Source organism: Loxodonta africana, chromosome 12 (assembly GCF_030014295.1).
Source record: "Loxodonta africana isolate mLoxAfr1 chromosome 12, mLoxAfr1.hap2, whole genome shotgun sequence".
NCBI lineage: Eukaryota > Metazoa > Chordata > Mammalia > Proboscidea > Elephantidae > Loxodonta > Loxodonta africana.
This window is the reverse complement of record NC_087353.1, coordinates 28,262,060-28,282,610: the sequence shown is the minus strand read 5'-3', so window position 1 is coordinate 28,282,610 and position 20,551 is coordinate 28,262,060. Positions and strand designations below refer to the sequence as shown.

General features: G+C 43.5%; 1 protein-coding gene across 5 annotated transcripts in view; it reads left to right on the top strand.

The window, feature by feature from the left end:
• CYRIA (CYFIP related Rac1 interactor A) overlaps positions 1-20,551 on the top strand; it is a 149,417-nt gene that overhangs the window by 56,539 nt on the left and 72,327 nt on the right. For 3 of the 5 annotated variants that reach the window (XM_023550435.2, XM_064295051.1, XM_003411894.4), the window contains exons 2-3: positions 2,462-2,503; positions 4,194-4,349. Coding sequence is in view for 3 of the 5 variants with exons in the window: in XM_064295051.1 (XP_064151121.1) it covers positions 2,462-2,503; positions 4,194-4,349 (198 nt within the window). In the remaining 2 variants the exon portion in view is untranslated. The remainder of the gene's footprint in view (positions 1-2,461; positions 2,504-4,193; positions 4,350-20,551) is intronic. The other 2 variants (XM_064295053.1, XM_064295052.1) reach the window with 1 other exon arrangement.

Genomic DNA, 20,551 nt, shown 5'->3' with positions numbered 1-20,551 from the left:
TCTCTGCTTGCCTTCTTTTCCTTTCCTTTTATCTCTTGAGAGATAAAGGTGGTGTAGGCCATACCCCAGGGAAATTGCCTTTACCTTGGATGAGGGAGGTGACCTCAGTAAGGGTGGCGTTACAATCCTTCCCTAATCCATTCAACTTAAAATTATAATCAAAAAGTGGAGGCCAACCACACCTGGCCTAACCAAGTTGATATACACATTTTTGGGCGGGGACACAGTTCAATCCATGACACTCTGAGTCAATCAACTCATCGGCAACAAGTTTTGGTTTGGTTTGGTTTTCTTGCTTCTCTATGTTGGTCAGTGCTCTTGCTGCTCTTGAAAAGAGGTCACACTGAGCTTTTCTGATTCAGAGCCTAAGTTCTGCTCCTCATTAATTGTGGGACTCTCCCCTTGGGGCTTTAGATTCTCTATCTGTACAGTCTGGAGGTTGGAAATGGGGTCTATTTGAGTCCTTTAGTCCTCTCACAATCTATATTGCCTTCACATAGGTTTGCTCCTACCCTAACCTCCCACTTTTAGAACCATTTAAAAGTAGAAGATCTGCAGCTGCTTTAAGCTCTTCTTCAGTCCCTTCACTGAATGGGATTAGGGGTTAGGAGTTAGGTGGCATAAACTAGTGAAAGTATCCTTAGGTAGAAGTCAGGAGACCACACTAGTTCCAATTCTGTTGTGAGACCTTGGGTAAGTCATTTCATGTCTCTGATTCCAGTTTCTCTGTTTTTAAGATTGGAAAATGGCCCCTCTGGAGGTCATGGTCCCCAGACCTTCTGTTAGCCCAAGATAGAAACCATTCCCAGAGCCAACTCTTCAGACAGGGATTGGACTGGACTGTGGGATAAAAAATGATACTGGTGAAGAGTGAGCTTCTTAGATTAAGTAGACACATGAGACTATGTGGGCAACTCCTGTCTGAAGGAGAGATGAGAGTGCAGAGGGGGTCAGAGGCTGGCTGAATGGACATGAAAATAGAGAGTGGAGAGAGAAGGAGTGTGCTGTCTCATTAGGGGGCAGCAACTAGGAGTATATAGCAAGGTGTATATAAATTTTTGTATGAGAGACTGACTTGATTTTTAAATCACTTAAAACAGTAAAAATTAAAAAAAAATTTTTTGATGCAGTTAAAAAAAAAGAAAATGAGCCCTTTGTTTTGTACCTCTCTCAAAATAGCCAAAGAAGACTGTGTGTTGGACAGTCCTTTGTTAGCTGTCAAGAGTTACAGAAGTATGTGGATTCCTTCTGATTGTTTCTGGCGGTATCTGTCTCCCCCAGGCATGGAGGAGAAGGACTGTGGAAACAGCACTGGACAACTGCTTGAGACAGAAGCAAGTTAATGTTGGTGTTATGTGAGGTTATGCTGTTTATGGAGCTCTGAGATGAGTTTTAAGTTTCTTTTCCAGCTTGATCTCTGCTCTCCCTAGTAGACATTTGGCCTATGGGTGACTCAAGCAGTAAACCAACAGTCACTTCAAAAAGCTTGGACTCTTCTCAAAGATATGCTTACTTTTGTTGCTCTGTGTTTGTTTGCATGGTGGGGGAATAATTTACAGAATCAGGACAGATCCCTGCAAGGTCATTAGCTGTGGGACCTTGAACGGGCCCCTCCCCTTTTAGGTCCTCTGTGATCTTATCTGTAAAAGGGGGGGGGGTGGATTGTGAGAGTTGAATTAGGATCCATGTTAACCAAATTCTAGTCCATGGACCAGAGCCAGGCTAAGCAAGTTCAATACTCTACCAGAAACTTTTTAACAATACAAGATTCTTGGCCCCAACTGTGGATCGGGACTATACATTTTATTAGCTTCCCTAGATGCACAGCCAGCTTAGGGGAACCGCTAGAGTGAGTGGGACTACTCTCTGAGGGTTTACCTATTCAGGTGGCCTGCATGCCCTGCCTCTCCTGGTGTCTATCAGGGAGGTGGAAAATATTGTTACGATAATCTATTTGGTGGTGTAGTGGTTAAGTGCTATGGCTACTAAACAAAAGGTCACCAGTTCGAATCCGCCAGGTACTCCTTGGAAACTCTATGGGGCAGTTCTACTCTGTCCTATAGGGTCGCTAGGAGTCAGAATCGACTCGACGGCAGTGGGTTTTAATTTACTTGAGCAGATTGTTCAGTTTATCAGGAGACTGCCAATCTTAATGTCGTGCATTTGGAGTTGGGGAACTTCTCTAAGCATCTCTAAGTAAGTAAAATGGACAGAATGGATAGGAAAAGATTCTGTATGTATCTTAGCATCGTGGTCTGGAGGACCATCAACTTTCTGCTGGACTGTTCCTCTTCGTTTTATGGGGGAAGACAGCAGGGGTCTTGCAGGGTCCAGTCCAGTGAACCAATCATGCGTACTGAAAAATGTCTTACAGTTTTGACAGCTTTTAAAAAGAAAGTGGGGATGGGTTAGCCCCTCCTGGTAACCTGATCGCTTCAACAACTTGTTTTTTTATTTCCAGATACTCTTGTGACACGCGTGGCCTGTCAGCTACAGCTAAGAGGTAAGAGACATTTTGTCCTCCCAGGAACCTTCTTTGCAAATTCACCTCCTTCAGTGCCTAAACCCAAGTGCCCATGTGAAACAGCCTCTGTATTCAGGGCACTCACCCCTGAGGGTTCTCTCCCTCAGGCTGTACTCTGTAGGGCGCCCACCCCAAGTCCACAGGAAGCAAAGGTCTCTCCCCTCTTGTCGTCATGGCCCGGCTTCCCAAAATGTAGGGCCTGCGTCATAAATGTTGGGTCAGAAATTACTTTCTCATCGGGCCAAGGACTTTTCAAAGTTGCTGTTTTCTCTATCATTTCCTTCCCTCCCCCCTTCACTTCCTGTTTTTTCTTCCTCTTTCTCCGCCCCCACCCCGTCTCTCCAGCCATATCCCTTGTTGTCTGAGAACAGGAACAAAGCGCCAAGCGTTGATAATCATGATTTCCTGATGTGCCCTCTCACTGCTTGCGGCCAGGGCCAGCGCCAGCCTCCCTGGGGCATGTGAGCTCAGGCTGGGAGCGCAGCAGGAAGCCTGGCCTTTAGAACCCCTCTGTCTGCAAGCGAGGTGAATGAGAAAAATTCTTCACGTCTGTACAACAATCCACAGTTTCTGAAGGACTTTCTCCAGTGCTCAAGCTAAAACACTGGAAAAATAAAACAATTTTAGTGTTTTGGCCTAATAATTACATTACAGCTTAGATGAGAGAAAAGAAAAATAGATTTAGGAGTTAGACATGGATTCCTTCTGGTTCTGTACTGTATTCTCTTCATGACTTTGTAGATCATCCTAGCCCTTTACAGCTTGGTTTCCTGACTCTTGTGAGACATGGAGTTAAAGGTACCTCATGAGGAATTTTTGAGGACAAAATAGAAAAGGCTATCTATAAAAATGTGCATGGTATGTTTGCCAGGTAGTATTTGCTTAACAAATGTAAGCTCCTGTCCCTTTTTCTATGGCTTGATTTTCTGCACAGAGAAGCGGCTGTTCAAATGCACAGTAGCCAGAAAAAAAAAAACACATAATAAATGAGACCCGTGAGAGGAGAGTTCATATCTGTTTCTGTGTTTCTCTAAAACATGAAGCCAGAGAGAGAAAGAGAGAGACTGACCCCCACTCCATCTGGGAGCACACATGCCTGTCACTAAAAAACAAAGCCCACCACTGTGCTCACGGGTCACGGTGTTCCATAACAATATTTTTCTAATGGAAAACAGGGAGAGCCATCCTAACCCCATGCCTGGTGCTTAGGTGGACTGTTTTACTAATTTAGTTCCCAGGGGTAAACCTGAAAAAAGAAAAAAAAAACAAAAAAACAGTGTATCAGCAGTCTGGAAAAAGTGCCACCTCCCTTTCTGAAAATCTGTTTTAAAATAAAGATCAGGGTCAATGATCACTTGTTTGAGAAGTCAGCTTGACCATGGGGCTGCTTTTTTAAAAAATTCCAAAGGACAGAGAGTCAGAGTCCTGTTCTAATTTACTGGATTTGACTCTCAGGTGGCTGAGTCCTTGAATGAGGCTGTCTTCTTCTTTGAGCCTCAATTTCTCCAACTACAAGATGAAAGAATTAGACAAAATTATCACCCAGATCTCTTCCATCACTGGTAATCTATGATTCTGTGACTCCTTCTGCCCTCCTTAACAAATACCATTTACAAGAAGAGAACAGGAAATACCCTCTCATGATAACATGACTTGCATTTCCTTTTAGCAGGTTATCACTCATTAAGGACAGGGAAGCTGCAGAACTCCAGGAGGCTACAGTCCTGATTTGGGAAGCCAGGCTTGCCTTGGCTAGACAGCTGCTCACCTGGTTTGTCACATCAGCCTGGATTAGTGAACCTGAATCAACAAGAGATATTTCCAGGTAAGAAACAACTGACTTTGGTTGTAGCAGATAGTACAATGATAACCAATATTTTGGGTGCAGAATATGCATCCTTATAGAATACTTGAAAGTATTAAGGATGGTGATTTCACCAAATTAGTCTTCTTTGATTAGAAGCCATGCCCCCTAACACTGCATACATGTAAAGACAAAAGAAGAGACATAATTAATAATTCACATAAACTTCAATGTAGCTGTAATTTGGAAGTGTTTAAAGGCCCCCATGTTCTATAGCTGTATTCTGAGTGGAATCTGTTGCTCTCTAATATCTTTAGGGTGCAGGGGGAGAGCAGATTAGAGCTGTAGTTTTAGGCTACTTTTTTTCTTGCAGAATCCATTTTGAGATTAAGCATAATCAGGGTTTCTTTCTGCCCATCCTGGCCAATCCACATTTAGACAAGCAGAAGTTCTTAAGTAGCCGTAAAATCAAAAACCCGTTGAGGTGGAGTCAATTCAGACTCATAGCGACTCTATAGGACAGAGTAGTACTGCTCCATTGGGTTCCCAAGGCTGTTATCTTTATGGAAGCAGACAGCCACATCTTTCTCCCGTGGAGATCTTGGTGGATTTGAAAGGCCGACTTTTCAGTTAGCAGCCAAGCACTTTAGTGCCCCTTTTAAGTAGCCATGTTGAGATGGAATTTAGGTCTCATTTCAGAGGCCTGACTGGCACCCCACTTGCTATAACATTTTTAGAAACAAAGTCAGTGCGTTGAGTTATCATCCAAGAGCACTTCCAGGGCACTAACTGCCCCTCACCATTCCCATTGCACTCTTTGCTTACCACCAACACTTTGGTTTCCTCTTGCTACCTGTCTCCTCTCTCACCTCCTCCTAAACAGTTGTGAACACTTTTTATGTGCAAGAATAGGGTCATGTCTACTTGAACTTCTTCAGTGAACTGATGTCTCTATGATACATGAGATCTGTGAGGTTTCAGCTCTCTGTTCTCTGGCATATTAACACATCTCCCTTAAGCAGACCCAGGGTACCCACGCATACAAGATCATGAGTCAGGAAGGAGATACCGATAGACTGAGACAGCCACGTGCCCGTTACCTTCTCAGGTTGCTGGAGTTACTTTCTACTATCTTCTCTCCTTTTAAAGCTTTTGTTTTTCATCTAGATTATCTTGGGTTACTTTGAAAACTAAAACCAAAAGCATTTCATAAAGCTGAACATAGGAGCAGGTAATTTCTAAGGTATTTTCCAATTCTGAGTTTTCAGGATCATTTTATCCCAGGCTTGTGTCTTATACCGGATTCTTACTCTTTGAAGAATAGGTTTTTTTTTTTTTTACTGCCTTCCTTTCTGCCTTTTGTGGTTTCTTTCCCTAGAGTGATCCTTGAGCTATAGCGGAATTCAGAAGAGTTCTTGGAATTAGACAGACCTGATTTCAGTCTCAGCTCTGCTATTTATTAGTTGAGTGATTTTGGTTACATCAATTTAAATTTCTGAGCCTCTCTTTCTGCATCTGTAAGAAAAAAAAAAAAAAGAAGGGAACAGTAATACCTATATTATAGACTTGTGGAGGGTAGTAAATGAGATAATGCATATAGCATAGTTTCTTGCTTATAGTCCAGAAAATGAAACCTATTGCTGCCAAGTCAATTCCGACTCATAGCATCCCTATAGGACAGAGTGGAATTGCGTTTCCAAGGAGCAGCTGGTGGACTCAAACTACCAGCCTTCTGGTTAGCAGCCAACCTCTTAACCACTGCACCACCAGGGCTCCTTGTCTATGGTAATACTTAACAAATATAAACTCTGTTCCCTGCCCAGCCTTGTTTAGAGCTACTTTGATCCCATATCTGGGTTCTATTTGAAACTTGTGCCTAAAATTTGGGAGCAGGTCTCATTCATGACTATCATAGACCCCAACCAGGTAAAGAAGAGAGAAGCTATTAACAGACTTTTGATTGCAGACCTCTTCTTCACCAGAAGTCTTCCTTCACTTGGGCTTGGCCAGATTGCCATCTTCAGTTTGACCATTTGAAAGGCTTGCTCTATCACATTCAACTTTGGGGCCCACCACTTTCTTAGTCCCTTGACATCCATCCATCCCCAGCCCATGAAGTAGAAGCTGAAAATTAACTTCTCCCGGTGGCGTTTTCACATTAGACCACAATACTTCTGAGGCCTAGAGGAATGTCCTGACAACTGGGTCAGTTGATTTGGAGCAGGTGTCCTGGCCTTCACTTAATAGGACAGTCAGGTGTCAAAGACATGTTCTTTCAGGGCCACAGTGTTGGCTTTTTTCCTCATCGCTAGCTCGTATGGAACATTCATTCATCTGGTCATCCGTTCATTTAACAGATATCTATTGAGCACATACCATGTGGCAGGCACTATTGTTGGTGCTAGGAACACAGCACTGAGCAAAGCAAAGTTCCTGTTCTCATGGAGCTGAATTTCCAGTGCAGGAGGGAGATTGTCAACAAATAAACAAACATAAATATATTATGTCAGGCAACAATAAGTGCTATGGAAAAACTAAAGCAGACCAGAGAGTTGGAGTTGGGGCAATGGACATGGCAATTTTATATAGAGTATCAGGGAAGGCCTCTGTGACAAGGCAGTTATCTGAGCAGGACCTGAAGAAAGTGAGGGATTAAAGTCAGAGGAAATGGCCACAACAAAGGCTCTGAGGTAGGAATGTGCTTGACCTTTAAGAAACTGCAGGTGGCTAGTGGGAGTGAAGTAGAAGGGACAAGAGGAAGAGCGGAAGGAGGTAAAGTCAGAGTAGGCGTGGGGCAGGTCATGCAGGGCCACATAGCCCACTGTTAAGGTCTTTGGATTTTTACTTTCTGGCTGGCTTTTCCTGAGATTCTTCTGTCCTTCTCCAGACTCTCTCAAAGCATCTCAAAGGCCCTGTCCCTAAAGCGTCACTGAAGAACAAGCATGATGCTCCTGCTCATTTGAGAACCTTTATTGAGCACTAGAGACTGGGAACCTGGGAATGGATGAGACCATCCCTGCACACCCTTCAGGAGCTCTCCCGTCCAGGGCTGGTTCAAGGCTGTTTGGGCAAGTTGTCCAAATTTGTCATCATGTACCTGGTTTGCTAGAGTGGAAACTTCCTTGGACACCTCCCATAGGTCACTTCTACCAATTCACTTGTAATTTACTCAGAGGAGGGGCTGCTGACCCAGACTGAGGGTCAGGAGCACTGAAATGTGAAAGCTCCTTGAGGAAATGTTGTCTCCACTCACCCTTAGAGATGAGGAGTAGTTAGGCAGGTAAAGAGGATGAAAGATAAGAACGTTCAGGAAATGCTGTTAGGAACTTCCAGGCAGAGGAAAAGCTTCAATAAGGTCTGGGGGAGCGAGAGAACTTTGCACCTTGGAGGAACTGTGTACTGTCATTGTGACCGGGACATGGAGTGTGAGGTGAGGTGAGTCAGAGAGATTTGAGGCAGTAATTCAGAGAGGTAAGCTGGAAGTACTAATGAAGGTCCTTGGATGTCAGGTCAAGGGTTTAACTCTGTCCTGAGGACTGCCAAGATCTGTTAGCAGATTTTAAACAAAGATTGGTGACATGGTAAGATCTGAGTTTTATAAAGCAAAGGTCCCTTAAATGTTATCCCTCACCCCTTAAAATGCTGATTTTACACCTACTCCTTTTAATACTATATGATCATAATTTTCTCCCTGTAAAATAGGTTAACATAGATCAACTGAACAAAGTGGTTGTCAATAGTGGATGAGTACGATTGGCCTTTCCATCACCAAGTGCCAGATGAGCACTAATGTTGGCATGTTTCTTGCACAGTCTTGCTACATGAATGAAGCCTTTGCTGGGAAATGGATAGGTAGAAATGATGGAATTTAGGTCTTGTAACATTTTGTTCTAGTCAGGAAATGAATATGTAATATCCATCTTTTAGTACTCTCCCTGTTGAATACTAAAATCAGAACGTTCTCTTCAGAAATGTAATATTTGAGTACCCATCATGTGCCGGCATTGTGGTCAGCATCCCCAATGTAACAAAGACAGAGCAGCCAGTAGACTGGGGAGCCGATAGTGGAATGAAAGCCGTGGCATGAGCAAAGTGATGTGGGCACACAAAAGGGAGCACAGTCTCTGCTGAGGGAAGGCTTCCAAGAGCAGTGGCGCATCTAAGGTATTGCACCTATCCTGGGTGTGTGACACCACTGAGAAGTTTCTGTTAACCCTGTATAACCCAACATCCTTCCTCAAGCACGCTAATGTGTTAATTAAAAGACTAATGAGCTTGACTTGTACTTTTGAGCTGATATTATGATAAACTTATTGAAAAGAGGGTGTCAGATGTTTGGACAGGGGAGCAATTCCAGTGCTTGCCATAGGCGCCATTTTCCATAGATAAGCTGCTGGCCATACTGGGTTAATAGAAACTGCTCAGTGGCACCACACACCCAGGTTGGGTGCAATACCTGCCATACCTGCTATACCATAGTTACATCTCTGCAAAGAGGGGCCATATCAGGTGGGCATTGAGGGATGAGTAGGAGTTGGGAGCTGGGAGAGAGACACTCCTGGCTTAGAATAGCATTGTATTAATAGGGGCTGATGCTCAATTTTCTGTAAGGATGGTGAGGAGAAAATAGCCAGGGTGATCATCATGCCCAAATAATGCCTGCATTCTGCTTTTTAAAAATCCATTGTAGCCACCTCCTCATCCCCCCACCTTGTTCCCAATGGTGACTAAAAAGAAGCAAACTGACTAATTTGAATTGATCTCTCCTCTGACCCTGTGGAGGTGTTAATGAGCCAAGAAAGAGAAGGGAGACCAAGAAAAGAAATCAAAAGAGGAGGAGGAAGAAGCAGCACCTCTGTCATCCAGAAACTGATCCAGCAACATAAATTTCACCATGGCTCTCTGGTAAAGAAATTCAGCTTTCCAGAGAGAGCTTTACAGAGAGCTAGGTCTGCTCCTTCGCAGTGAAAACTAGAAGGGACTTTAAAAGCTGTATCTGTCCTTCTGCCTTCCTCTTGAAAAGTGTGTGTGTGTGTGTGTATATTATGTAGAATTTATTCTAAAACCTAGCACGGAGCCTGGTGCAGACAACTTGTAGTTATACTCCTTGGCTAAAAGATGATTGAATGGGTGAGAACCAACCTTGCTGACCTACACACACTTCCCCAGATATGCCAAGATCTCTGTACGTCATGGCAGTTGATATTCATAAGCACACTAGGAGGGAATGTTGTTGTTGTTAGGTGCCATCGAGTCACTTCCAACTTATAGTGACCCCATGTACAATAGAATGAAATACTGCCTGGTCCTGCGCCACCCTCACAATCATTGCTGTGCTTGAGCCCATCATTGCAGCCACTGTGACAGTCCCTCTCATTGAGGGTCTTCGTCCCTTTCGTTGACTCTATACTTTGCTAAGCTTGATATCCTTCTCCAGGGACTGGTCCCTTCTAATAACATGTCTAAAGTACGTAATGCAGAGCCTTTCCATCTTTGCTTCTAAGGAGCATTCTGGTTGTTCTTCTTCCAAGACAGATTCCTTCACTCTTCTGGCAGTCCATGGTATGTTCAGTATTCTTCACTAATACCATAATTCAAAGGCAGCGTCAGTTCTTCTCCGGCCTTCCTTATTCATTGGAGGGAGTACCCATGCCAATTTATAGAGGTGAAACTGAAGCTCAGAATTGAAGTAGCTTGTCCAGTGTCCATAGTTATTAGGTGGCCAGGATTCAAACTCTTTTCTAATTGCCCCCTCCCACTGAACATGCTGTGTGTCACACCCTGTAAATAGGTGGAGCTTCTGGCAGACCGAGAAGGAAATTTTTTATTTAGAATTGACCTTAGACATGGCCGTCACCTAGAGCTCCAAGATGCAGAAGTGGGCAGAGCAGTGGGATGCTCACTGTAAGTCATGGGTGCATATGTCTTCTTACAGATTGAATTGTGTCCCCCCCAAAATATGTGTTGTACTTCCTAACCCCTATACCTGTGGTAATAATCCCATTTGGGAACAGGTTTTCTTGGTTGCGTTAATGAGGCAGTATTAGTATAGGGTGTGGTGTTTTAGGTCAGTCTCTTTTGAGATATAAAAGACTAGATTAAGCAAGCATGTAAGCAAGCAGAGATGGAGGAAGACAGATGCCAAGCCACAAAGAAATCACCAAGGAACCAAGAAACAGAAGCCAAAAAGAGACAGGGACCTTTGCACAGAACCTACAGAGGGAGAAAGCCTCCCCTAGAGCCAGTGGCCTTCTAGCCTCCTAAACTGTGAGAAAATAAATTTCTGTTGGTTAAGTCCACCCACTTGTGGTATTTCTTTTATAGCAGCACTAGGTAACTAAGATATGTTTGAAAGTCCTCTGAGGACCCACCCAGTGCAAGCAGCATCTTTACATCTTGTGCTGCAAATGTCTGCTTAGACGCTTCCAGGGATGGGGAACTTACTGCCTTGCAAAACTACTGGTTCTAGTTCACAATGTTGGGTACCCTTCTCTCTTTACAGAGCCATTTCTGAACCTAGCTATGTCTCCCTTTTAATTGACATGAACATCTCACCAGTGAGGGGCTTCAGTGGTGGGTGCTTTGCTCTAACTGGAGCCTCTGGGAGACACTGGCAGCCCCATGAACTCTCTCCTCGGCGCTTCTCTTGAAGGACCAGTTACCACTGCCAGAGCTTTCTCGTCTCTTGCTCTTGGGGAGCGTATTTGTTCTTCTTGATGAGCTGAGCAGGGGGAAAGGCCTGTTGCTTGAGTTTCTTCTCTTCCACCTCTAAAAAGACCTCAACGTACACCTTCTCTGACTCCCTTCTCTCTAAAACCCTGGCAATACCCAGGGGGAGTGGGCATTTCTTTGGGGGCTTTAACAGGCATAAGGCAAGGTTTAAAAAGATTAAAAAAAAAAAAAAAGGTAGAAAAGAGAGAGAAAGAAAGATGATAGGAAGAGAGAGTGATTGAGAGAAAAGAACAGAATTCTTTTTAGAGGCGAACCCTCAACCTTCAGCTCCTGCTCCTTAATTTAAGCTGGTCTCTTCAGCTAGAATGTTCTCTCATTCTTATCTGGCCTATTGTAGTCCTCTATGTCTTTTGAATTCCAAACCAAATGCCACCTCCCCAAGGAAGCCTTCCTTGATAGCCTTCTATGATAGACTTCTCACTGTCACAGTGGTACAGATGAAAAAGAAAAGAAAAAAAAAAAAAGATGATGACCATGGCATCTGGGGTTAATTGGGTTCTAGCCCAAACTTGGGCACTGGCTCACCATTGACCTTGGACAACCTCTTCCCCTCTCAGCATTCCTTCTCCGTGGTAAATATGAGGGAGTTGGGTTTGATTGTCCAGGGTCTTCCATCTCCAAACTTGTCTCCAAGATGTCCAACTCCAAGAGACCCTGAGTTCTGCTGAATCCTCCCCCACAACCCACATGGTCCAGCAGGATCCCAGTGTGGGTTTGAAGTGTTTGCATTGCCACCACCAGGAAGCCAGGAATCCCCTCCAGAAAATAGAATACAGACCTCTCACCTCTTTGCGGCAGGCAGGGGACAAAAGGGGGTGAACAGTGTCTCCTTCCTCCATCAACGCAGAATCCCTGATAAGGTTCCTAGAGTCAAGGTTGCTCAGCCTGCACTCCACCCTACCCAGCCTGATGCTGTCGGCCCTAGTGTGGCTACAGCCTTTGTTCAGTTTGTTTCAGTCACCTCTCCTTTCTTCAGCTCTTGTCTTTGCTCCTTCTCCGGGTTGGAATTTTCCAAATCAGCTGCAGCATGTTTGATTGAACCCTGATGACAAGCCTGTTTTTCTGCTTGGGATTTGTAAGCCCCCAGCCCACTAGCCCTTTATCTTTCTGTGGCATATGGAGACTTCATCAGACCTGGCAAGCAGGGAGGAGTTCAGAGTTTGGGTGAGTTGGCTATAAATTGGTAGAGGAGTCATGAAGAGTTATGAAAGTTTAGAAGGAGGCTTGAGTGGTGTTTCCTCTAAAAACCCCTGCTTAGCCCTCAGCTCCTTTTCCCAGCATACCAGGTCTCTCCTCTGCTGGCCTGATGCCTTGCAGCCAGAGAAAGAGGAATAATCATCTATCAGTTTCTTCAGTTGCCATAATGTGAGATGTGAGGAGCCTGGAAATTGGATAACATTTGCAGATTCAAGTGTATCTAGTTTTAAGGCGTCTCATCTAACAACTATTTTATATCTTGTAGACTTTAGGTGACATTTGTTTTAATAAATCATAGTCAACATATAATCCTGTGTAGCGTTGTGCTTAAGAGCATGGACTCTTGAGCCAGACTGCCTGGGTTTGCATCCTCCTCTGCCACTCATGAGCTGGGTGACCTTGGGCAAGTTATCGAACCTCTTTGTAAGTCAGTTTGTTCATCAATAAAATGGGAAACCTAATAGTGCCTGCCTCATAAGGTTGCTATGGTATTTAAATGAGTTAATAGCTATAAGCGCTTAGAATGAATGGTACCTGGCATACAGTAGACACTCAAGAAGTGTTAGCTATTTTCGCATTGATCTAAACCCTCAGTTGAATATTCTATTAAGGGTAAGTTGCTGGCTGTGCTGAGAGTTCAGTCATTTAATGCCTGTTTATGAAGCATCTCCTCTGTGCCAGAACTTGTGCAAGACAATAGAATCACAAAGCTGATCTCAAGGAGCCCAGGGTCTAGTAACAGTGACGTACACGGACATCATGACTAGGTGAGGCCATCTGTGCCATTAGACAACCCAAGAATGTTAGGAGACCAGAGATAGGCCAGCTCCCCTGAGCACGGAAGGCATCTCAGAGGAGGTGGTGAGGACCAGAATGGGGTGGTGGGAAGGAGGGGATGGAAGCAGGAGACTCTGGGAGAAGACAGTGGGTTGGGGGAAGAGGGAGCAGTTGACTAAAGATGACTTAGGGACAAGGGTGCCATTCTGAATGGGAGAGTGGGAAAAAAGCGAGGGAGAATGAAATTGCTTGATATTTATTTTTTGGTAGTGTGGGTGATACGTGCTGGTTTAAGTTTTTTTCAGTTTGAAATGCCTGCAGGCAGGCCCCCCAGGTGGAAATCTCTCCATTTTGCCAAGCTCTAGGGTTGGGGCACACATGTAGGGTCACTGTGAGTCGGAATCAAGTTGATGGCAACAGGTTTGGTTTTTTGTTTTTTGTTTAGGGTCGGGGGGGATGAAGAGGACTTGGGGTGTGCAAATGGAAGGACCCCACAGCAGAGGATGGAGCAGGCTACTCTACTCCAAGCCTGAGTGAGCACAGGCCTTTCTCTGTGCACTCCCAAGAGCCTGGCCAGGCCCTCAGCTCCTTGATGGGGCCGACAAAGGCTCGCTTGTTTTCCTCTGACATCAGACCTCGCCCTCAGGATTTCTCTGTCCTTCTGGGGCAAGATCTCACACAGTGATAATAGAGTGAAAGAGAAGAGAGGAAGCAAGTAACAACCGACTTGGGCATCACCATGCCAACCCGCTTCGCGTGCAAGGGCTAGGAAGATGGTGCCTTGTGTGCAGTGGTGCACATCCTAATTCACACCCCAGGACAGTCCTGAGTCACTGAGCTCCTTGTCCTAGCCCAGGGGGAGCTGCTGCTGTCGGCTCAGAGAGACGCTAGCCGCCTGGTCAGCAACAGACAATATGAAAGGGTTAGGTTAATTAGTTGCTGCACACATTGAATCAAATCTTTTCTTTTCTTTCTTTCTTTTTTTTTTTTTAAGTTAGCACATATTGCATTTAATCACCTGGGTCTTCTATTATATACCAAGGGTGTAGAGAGTTTTGTCTTAAAAATTTCATAAAAGCTTACAGAAGACAGAGATCTGAGAGGTCATTTGGTCTAATTTCTGCCAGATCCTTCTTATAGGTTAGTAAACCGAGGCTGGGAGAGTGAGGGTCAGTGTTGGTCATGGAAAAAGTAAAGACTTTATAGCCATTAAGCCCCAGCTCAAGGAGTGAGATATTTTATATAAGGCACTTAGCACAAGGCCTGATCTAAGGAGGGCTCAATAAGTGGTCTCTCTAGCTACAGCTTGAACTTGCATTTGTAACGGTTGGAGGGAGGCAGGGTTGGTCAATAAATGAACAGTAATCTATAAACCAACAATCTATAAAAACAAAATTCATATTAAACCAGTATGGGGAGAAATCCTAATTTAGTGGCCAATCCTAAAACAACTGCTTGCTTGTGAGATATGGGATAAAAAGGGGAATTTGACACTGGAACTTCAGATCCTTAGTCTAGCACAGTGGTCCTCAAACTTGAATCAGCTGGGGATTTTGTTAAAATTCTGAGTCAGTGGGCCTGGAGCCAGGTTTGAGATTCTGTATTTCTGACAAGCCCCAGGTGAATACTGATGCTGTTGGTCCGCAACTGCACTTTGAGGATAAAGATTCTAGAAAACTAAAAGGAAGAAAAAAGAAAAAAGTTGTATTTCCTGATTAGAAAATGAATAAATCACGGAATGTTTGTTGTTAGAGCTTTTTTATGGATAAGAGTGACTCACATCTGTTCTGAGTATGACCCAATTTATGTAATGGAGTCACCCAGAAGTGTGTGATCTTGAGCACGTTCCATAATCTTGCTGTGCCTCAGTTTCCTTACCTGAAAAAAGTAGAGTTAGTAGCAACTGCTTTTCAAGTGATTTTGAGGATTAGAAAGAGCTTGGGAGCCATGGTAGCGAAGTGGTTAAGGGCTTGGCTGCTAACCAAAAGGTCGGCAGTTTGAATCTACCAGCTGCTCTTTGGTAACCCTATGGGGCAGTTCTACTCTGGCCTATAGGGTTGCTGTCAGTTGGAACCGACTCAGCAGCACATAACAACAACAAGCAAAGAGTTTGGCCTCAAGTTGGCCCTCCAGAAAAGGCAGCTGCAAAGACAGATGTGGTACCTTGCCAAAGCCATAGAGCTGCTAAGTGGAAGGTGAGCCCGTCTCCACACTCTCTCTTCAGTGTGTTTCCCACTCCACTGAGTACCAAGGGACCTTAGCTTACTTTGCTTAGCTGGGTTCTTAGGTGGTATGAGTTGAGCAGAAGCTCTAGGCGAAGTGTTTGAATAACAGTTTGCTATCTTCAAGTGGAGTTACGAAATAGCCTAAACAGTACTCCATCTGTCTGTGAGGCCTGCAAGCCCTACAAGGAATGAGTAGCGATAGTTGTTTGTGGCCTCAGACACCAGCCTGAGAACCCCAGTCACGGGGTGAAGTTTAAATCAGGATAGTACATGGTTGAGTCATCACAGAGCAGGGCTGGGCTGAAACATAAATTCAGAGATAAACTTTGTGAGTTTGTTTGTTTGGCTTAATTGGGCTCTTGGTTTGTCAAGCTAAACAGGGAAGTTCCACAGCAACTTTGCTGCCTTCCTTTGTTGCCTTCTTTTGTGTATTGTAAATTTCCTATAAGAGCAGCACCACTGTACATCTGTATATCCATCTGTCTTTAAATCAGGGCTTGGGGTACATAAACAAACAAACAAAAAAAAACCAAACCCAGTGCTGACGAGTTGATTCCGACTCATAGCGACCCTATAGGACAGGGTACAACTGCCCTGTAGAGTTTCCAAGGAGCGCCTGGTGGATTCGAACTGCGCACCCTTTGGTTAGCAGCTGTAGCACTTAACCGCTATGCCAGCAGGGTTTCCTTGGGGTACATACAGATCACTATATTAAACTAATCCTAGTCCACAGTACAGTTTGCCCAACTCTCTTAATTTGCATTTCCAGGTGCAAAATATAATCTTAAATGGGTGTTTCAGCAGAGAGATAGAAACTCATTTTTGATAAGCTTGTGATGGAATTTCACTTTTTTTTTTTTTTTACTCTTTACACTTTGCAACTGAAGTCATGTTGATCCAACCACAAGACAGATGTTTCCCTTGATGGAAAACATGATTTAAGAAATTAGCGGAAGGGGCCAGGGAGGATGATTACTAAGCCAAGTGGCCGGACCTATTAATTTTTCCTTCCCCAGTGGCGTGGCTCGATTTCTGGCCAGCTGGTCGAGACTAATGCTTTTGAAATGGCCTTGAAGTAGGCATTGAGTTAGTTACCGCATTAAGTAAGCACTGGTAACTACAGCCGTAAGTTTGAGCCCTTTTTGCTACTGAGGGGGATAACATTTAGAAATTGTTTGGGACATTAAAACTGATCCCTCTGTTTTGTCCTTTTCACTTAGTTCTGCTTCTGTACTAAGTACTTAATCTAACTAGGGCAGGCATTTTTAATGTGAGATGATAATGCCCCTTAGTGGATAAAGTATTTAACTGCAAGCTCTTATACTGCCCAGAAGAAAAGCACTCTTCTTTAACATCAGTATCTAATTTTAGCTCCTCTTAAAAAAAACTAAACCATGCTTTTGTATCTTAGCAGTGGCCCGTTTTGAAAGATATTATAAGAAACATCTTTAAGCACTTTAAGAATTCCCTATTGGCTTATCATTGGCTGGGTGTTGAGGTCCGAGGTCTGTCTCCATCCATTACGTCACACAGTCTACCTACTTCTGAGGACTTAAGGGAAGTTTCTCTCTGATTTCAAAAGCTATGCTTTCTCTGAACGACTTGTTTCCTATTTATATGGAGTGCCCTGTGATTCATGCAGGAAACCCTGGTGGTGTAGTGGTTAAGAGCTACCGCTGCTAACCAAAAGGCTGGCAGTTCCAATCCACCAGATACTCCTTGGAAGCTCTATGGGGCAGTTTTACACTGTTCTGTAGGGTCGCTATGAGCCAGAATCGACTCGACAGCAACGGGTTACAGTGTCTCGTGCAACTGACTGTATTTGCTTCTGCGTGTTGGCTGCTGTAAAGCGCAGGCCCTGTTTCATAGCCCAGCTCTACTAGGGCTGACAGATCTGAGACCAAAGAGAAGAAATGCCTCTCATTCACATTCGCCACACTTCCCCCCCAAAAAAGAAAGTCAACAGTCTTCTCCTTTAATATCAATAAACAATATTGGATTTTAAAGATAAAATTTAATTGAGTTTAAACAATTTGACATTTTTCAAATTCAGTAAGTACTTTTTTGGCATTTTAAATAAAGGATTTGCCTTGTTTGGAGAATGCGGCATTTCACTGTAAAGGTATACTTACAGGTGGTTTGCAAACAGAAAACAAAACCAAATTCATTGCCGTGGAGTCGATTCTGACTCATAGCAACAATACAGGGCAAGGTAGAACTGTCCTGTAGGGCTTCCAAGGAGCAGCTGGTGGATTTGAACTGCATAGTGTTTGGTTTAGTCTGGTTTATATCAGGATGCAATTCCATCCATAGAAGACTGTCTATGTAATATCCATATTTCTATGCCATGGAATATTACGCAGCTATCAAAAAGAATGAAGATATTCATTACATGCTACTATGGTATAATCTTCAAAGATGTTTTCTCAAAACAATGTACAGAACACCGTAATATGAATTTATTAGCTTTAAATAAGAATTCACATACACACATAATATACACCGACTCCTCACTTATCGGCTGTCTGTTATCTAACATTTTGCATTTACAACAACAGCAAAAACTCTACCATCTGACTATTTTGAGCATTAACAATGTATGTCCAGCAGTAACAAACGCCAAGGTGCGAGGCAAGAGTAATGCTGGCTTTGATGGTTAAGGTTATGTATCAACTTGGCTGGGCCATGATTCTCAGTAGTTTGGCAGTTACATAATGATGTAGTCATCCTCCATTTTGTGATCTCATGTAGTCATCCTTCATTTGTGATTTCATGTTGTCATCCTCCATTTTTGCATAATGCCTATTTTCATGTAAAAACCTAGTCTTTGGAAACTAACCATGTCACTAAGTGAGGATTGGGATTGTGTGTGTGCGTGTGAGAGTGTGTGTATGTATGAATATGATTTTATATGCAAAAAATATCTCCGGAAGTATACAAAAGAAAATTATAAGGGTAGTTGCCTATGGGTAGAAGAATTAGATGACTGGGAGAAAAGTAGAAAAGAGACTTCCCACTATGAACAGTTTTTTATCTTTAGAACATTTGATATTTGACTATATTACCAATTCAAAACTATATAAAATTTAAATTAGATGAATCCTAGTCCATAACAGTAAAAATAAAAAATAGTATAGAAAGAAGACCTCGTGCAATGGGCTTTTCTAAAACAATTGTTTCAACATTTAGTTGAGAGGAAAGAGAAAGTGTGGCTGTGGCCACATTTCAGTGAGAGACAGTATAATCTAGGGACAAAACTTAAAGACTAAGGAAAAAGTTGCTCATTTTGTGATTGGCATTAGACAGTAATCTGTGTGACAAAGAGAGATTTCCAAATGTTCATTCCTGAAGACTGTTTATAAATAAGATATGAACATGTACTTACAGTATTATAGTGGAGAGAATATGGGCTTTGGAACCAAAAAGACAAACATCTGCCAATTTACTGCTGATTTAAACTTGGGAGAAATCACTTAACCTCTTTAAACTTCTGTTTCTTCGTTTATATAAAGAAAACATTACCTAATTTGAGGGTTATTGTGAGAATTAAATGAGATCATTTGTGTGCAGGAGTTGTTAACATAGCATGGAGAACAAAGTAGACACTCAAGAAATGGCTGCTGGATTTTGCCCTGTTATACATAAGGTCGCCATGAGTCAGATCCCAAAAGATGGCAACTAGCAACAACAAACAACATTATCTTGGTTATCAAAATAACAGTAACTTTACTTAGATGGGGACCTGCATGGAAGCAGGAGACTGAATGAAGTCATCTCTTGAATCTGTTCTGGATTTCACTCTTAGGGCCCTCTGTGTCATCTCTGATATGTATTAGGGAAGATGATGAATTACCTTACCTGTGACAGAGCTCTCATTGCTGGCCTTCCTGCCCAGAAGTAGAAGGCAGGGCCATTTTTGAAAAAATGCACTGGGGCCACTCAGCCTGAAGCTTTCTCACCGTGCAAAAATTTTGATTAAAGAAACATCCTCAACATGACATCCAGTGCCGCTTAGTGGGGAGATGGTGTTATTTTGCCACATCTGTCTATGATAGGACCTCCCACAGCCCAGCCTCCCAGAGCTAATTGGCAGGGCCAGAGCAGTAGCCTAACCACCACCCACTTGCAGGCCTCTCTTTGTGAAAATGGATCTTGGGCTAACTAACTCATGCTGACGGTGAAGGTCGGATTGCTCTCCTGTCCTGCTCTGCCTGTGCTCAGAAGTTAATTTGTGCATCATTGAGGCCATCTTTTGCTTTTCTAATGACTCAAGTTTTCTTTCTTTTAACTTTCAAGCATAGTATGGGATTCCTGTCTGCTTCTTCATATGCCTAAAACTAGTTACATCTTTATTAAGCCAGTTGTGAATGTACTGCAACATTCTTCTTCTTCCATCCTTCCTTCCTTCCTTCCTCTTCTCTCACTTCCTTCCTCTTTTTCTCATTCTAAGCAGAAGGCTAGGACTCAGGCAGCAGGTACTTATATACCAGGTTTGGCATTAATGATGTCATTCATTCATTCAGTAAACACATATTCAATCCGAGTTTTCTTCCAGGCTTTGGGTGGCCTGCTGTGGATTCAAACAAAAGTAAGTCCCAGTTCCTTCCGTGGGGGTATTCACCTTCTAGGAGGATAGGCCCACTGGTAAGCATGTGTTACAAGGAAAGTGCCACAGTGCTGAGAGAGGACTTTGTGGAGAAGTGCAGAGGGCTGGGAGTTACCCTGTATGACTAGGGCAGGCATCATGGCAAGCCCACCTGTAATGGATGTAAGTTTGCCTGGCAATAAATTACTTCCAGGGCAGGTTTAAAAGCCACACAAGAAAACTGGTCCTACCACTCCATCATAACCAGCAGACTGGGATCTCCCAACAAATCTTAAAAGCTGAGCCAGAGACCACTGTTGCTGCAAAGATCCCTCATCTCTACCCAACCCAGAGTAAGGGTCCATGAGCCTCCTCTTCACACAGCTCATGGGCTTCACTGGCAGTCAAAACTCCACGGAGAGTTCCTCCTTCTTCATCTCACTCACAGCCCTCTTGTGTGAAACCTTTCCAGATCATGGCAACCCAGATTAGCCTTCTCCTCCTTTGCACCCTCTTCCTCCAGGCACTTTGCCTTTTACCCAGGGAACAGTCCTCATTAGATCACTCCCTCTTTTACAGTTTTCTTCAAACGTGTCTTTTTGCCCTCACTAGGTTGCTCTTCCAGACTGCAGTAGTCATGCTTTATTTAACTCTAGTCTTTGCAAAGAACAAATGTTCACACAGTTATTCCTTTGCCTGTTCACCAT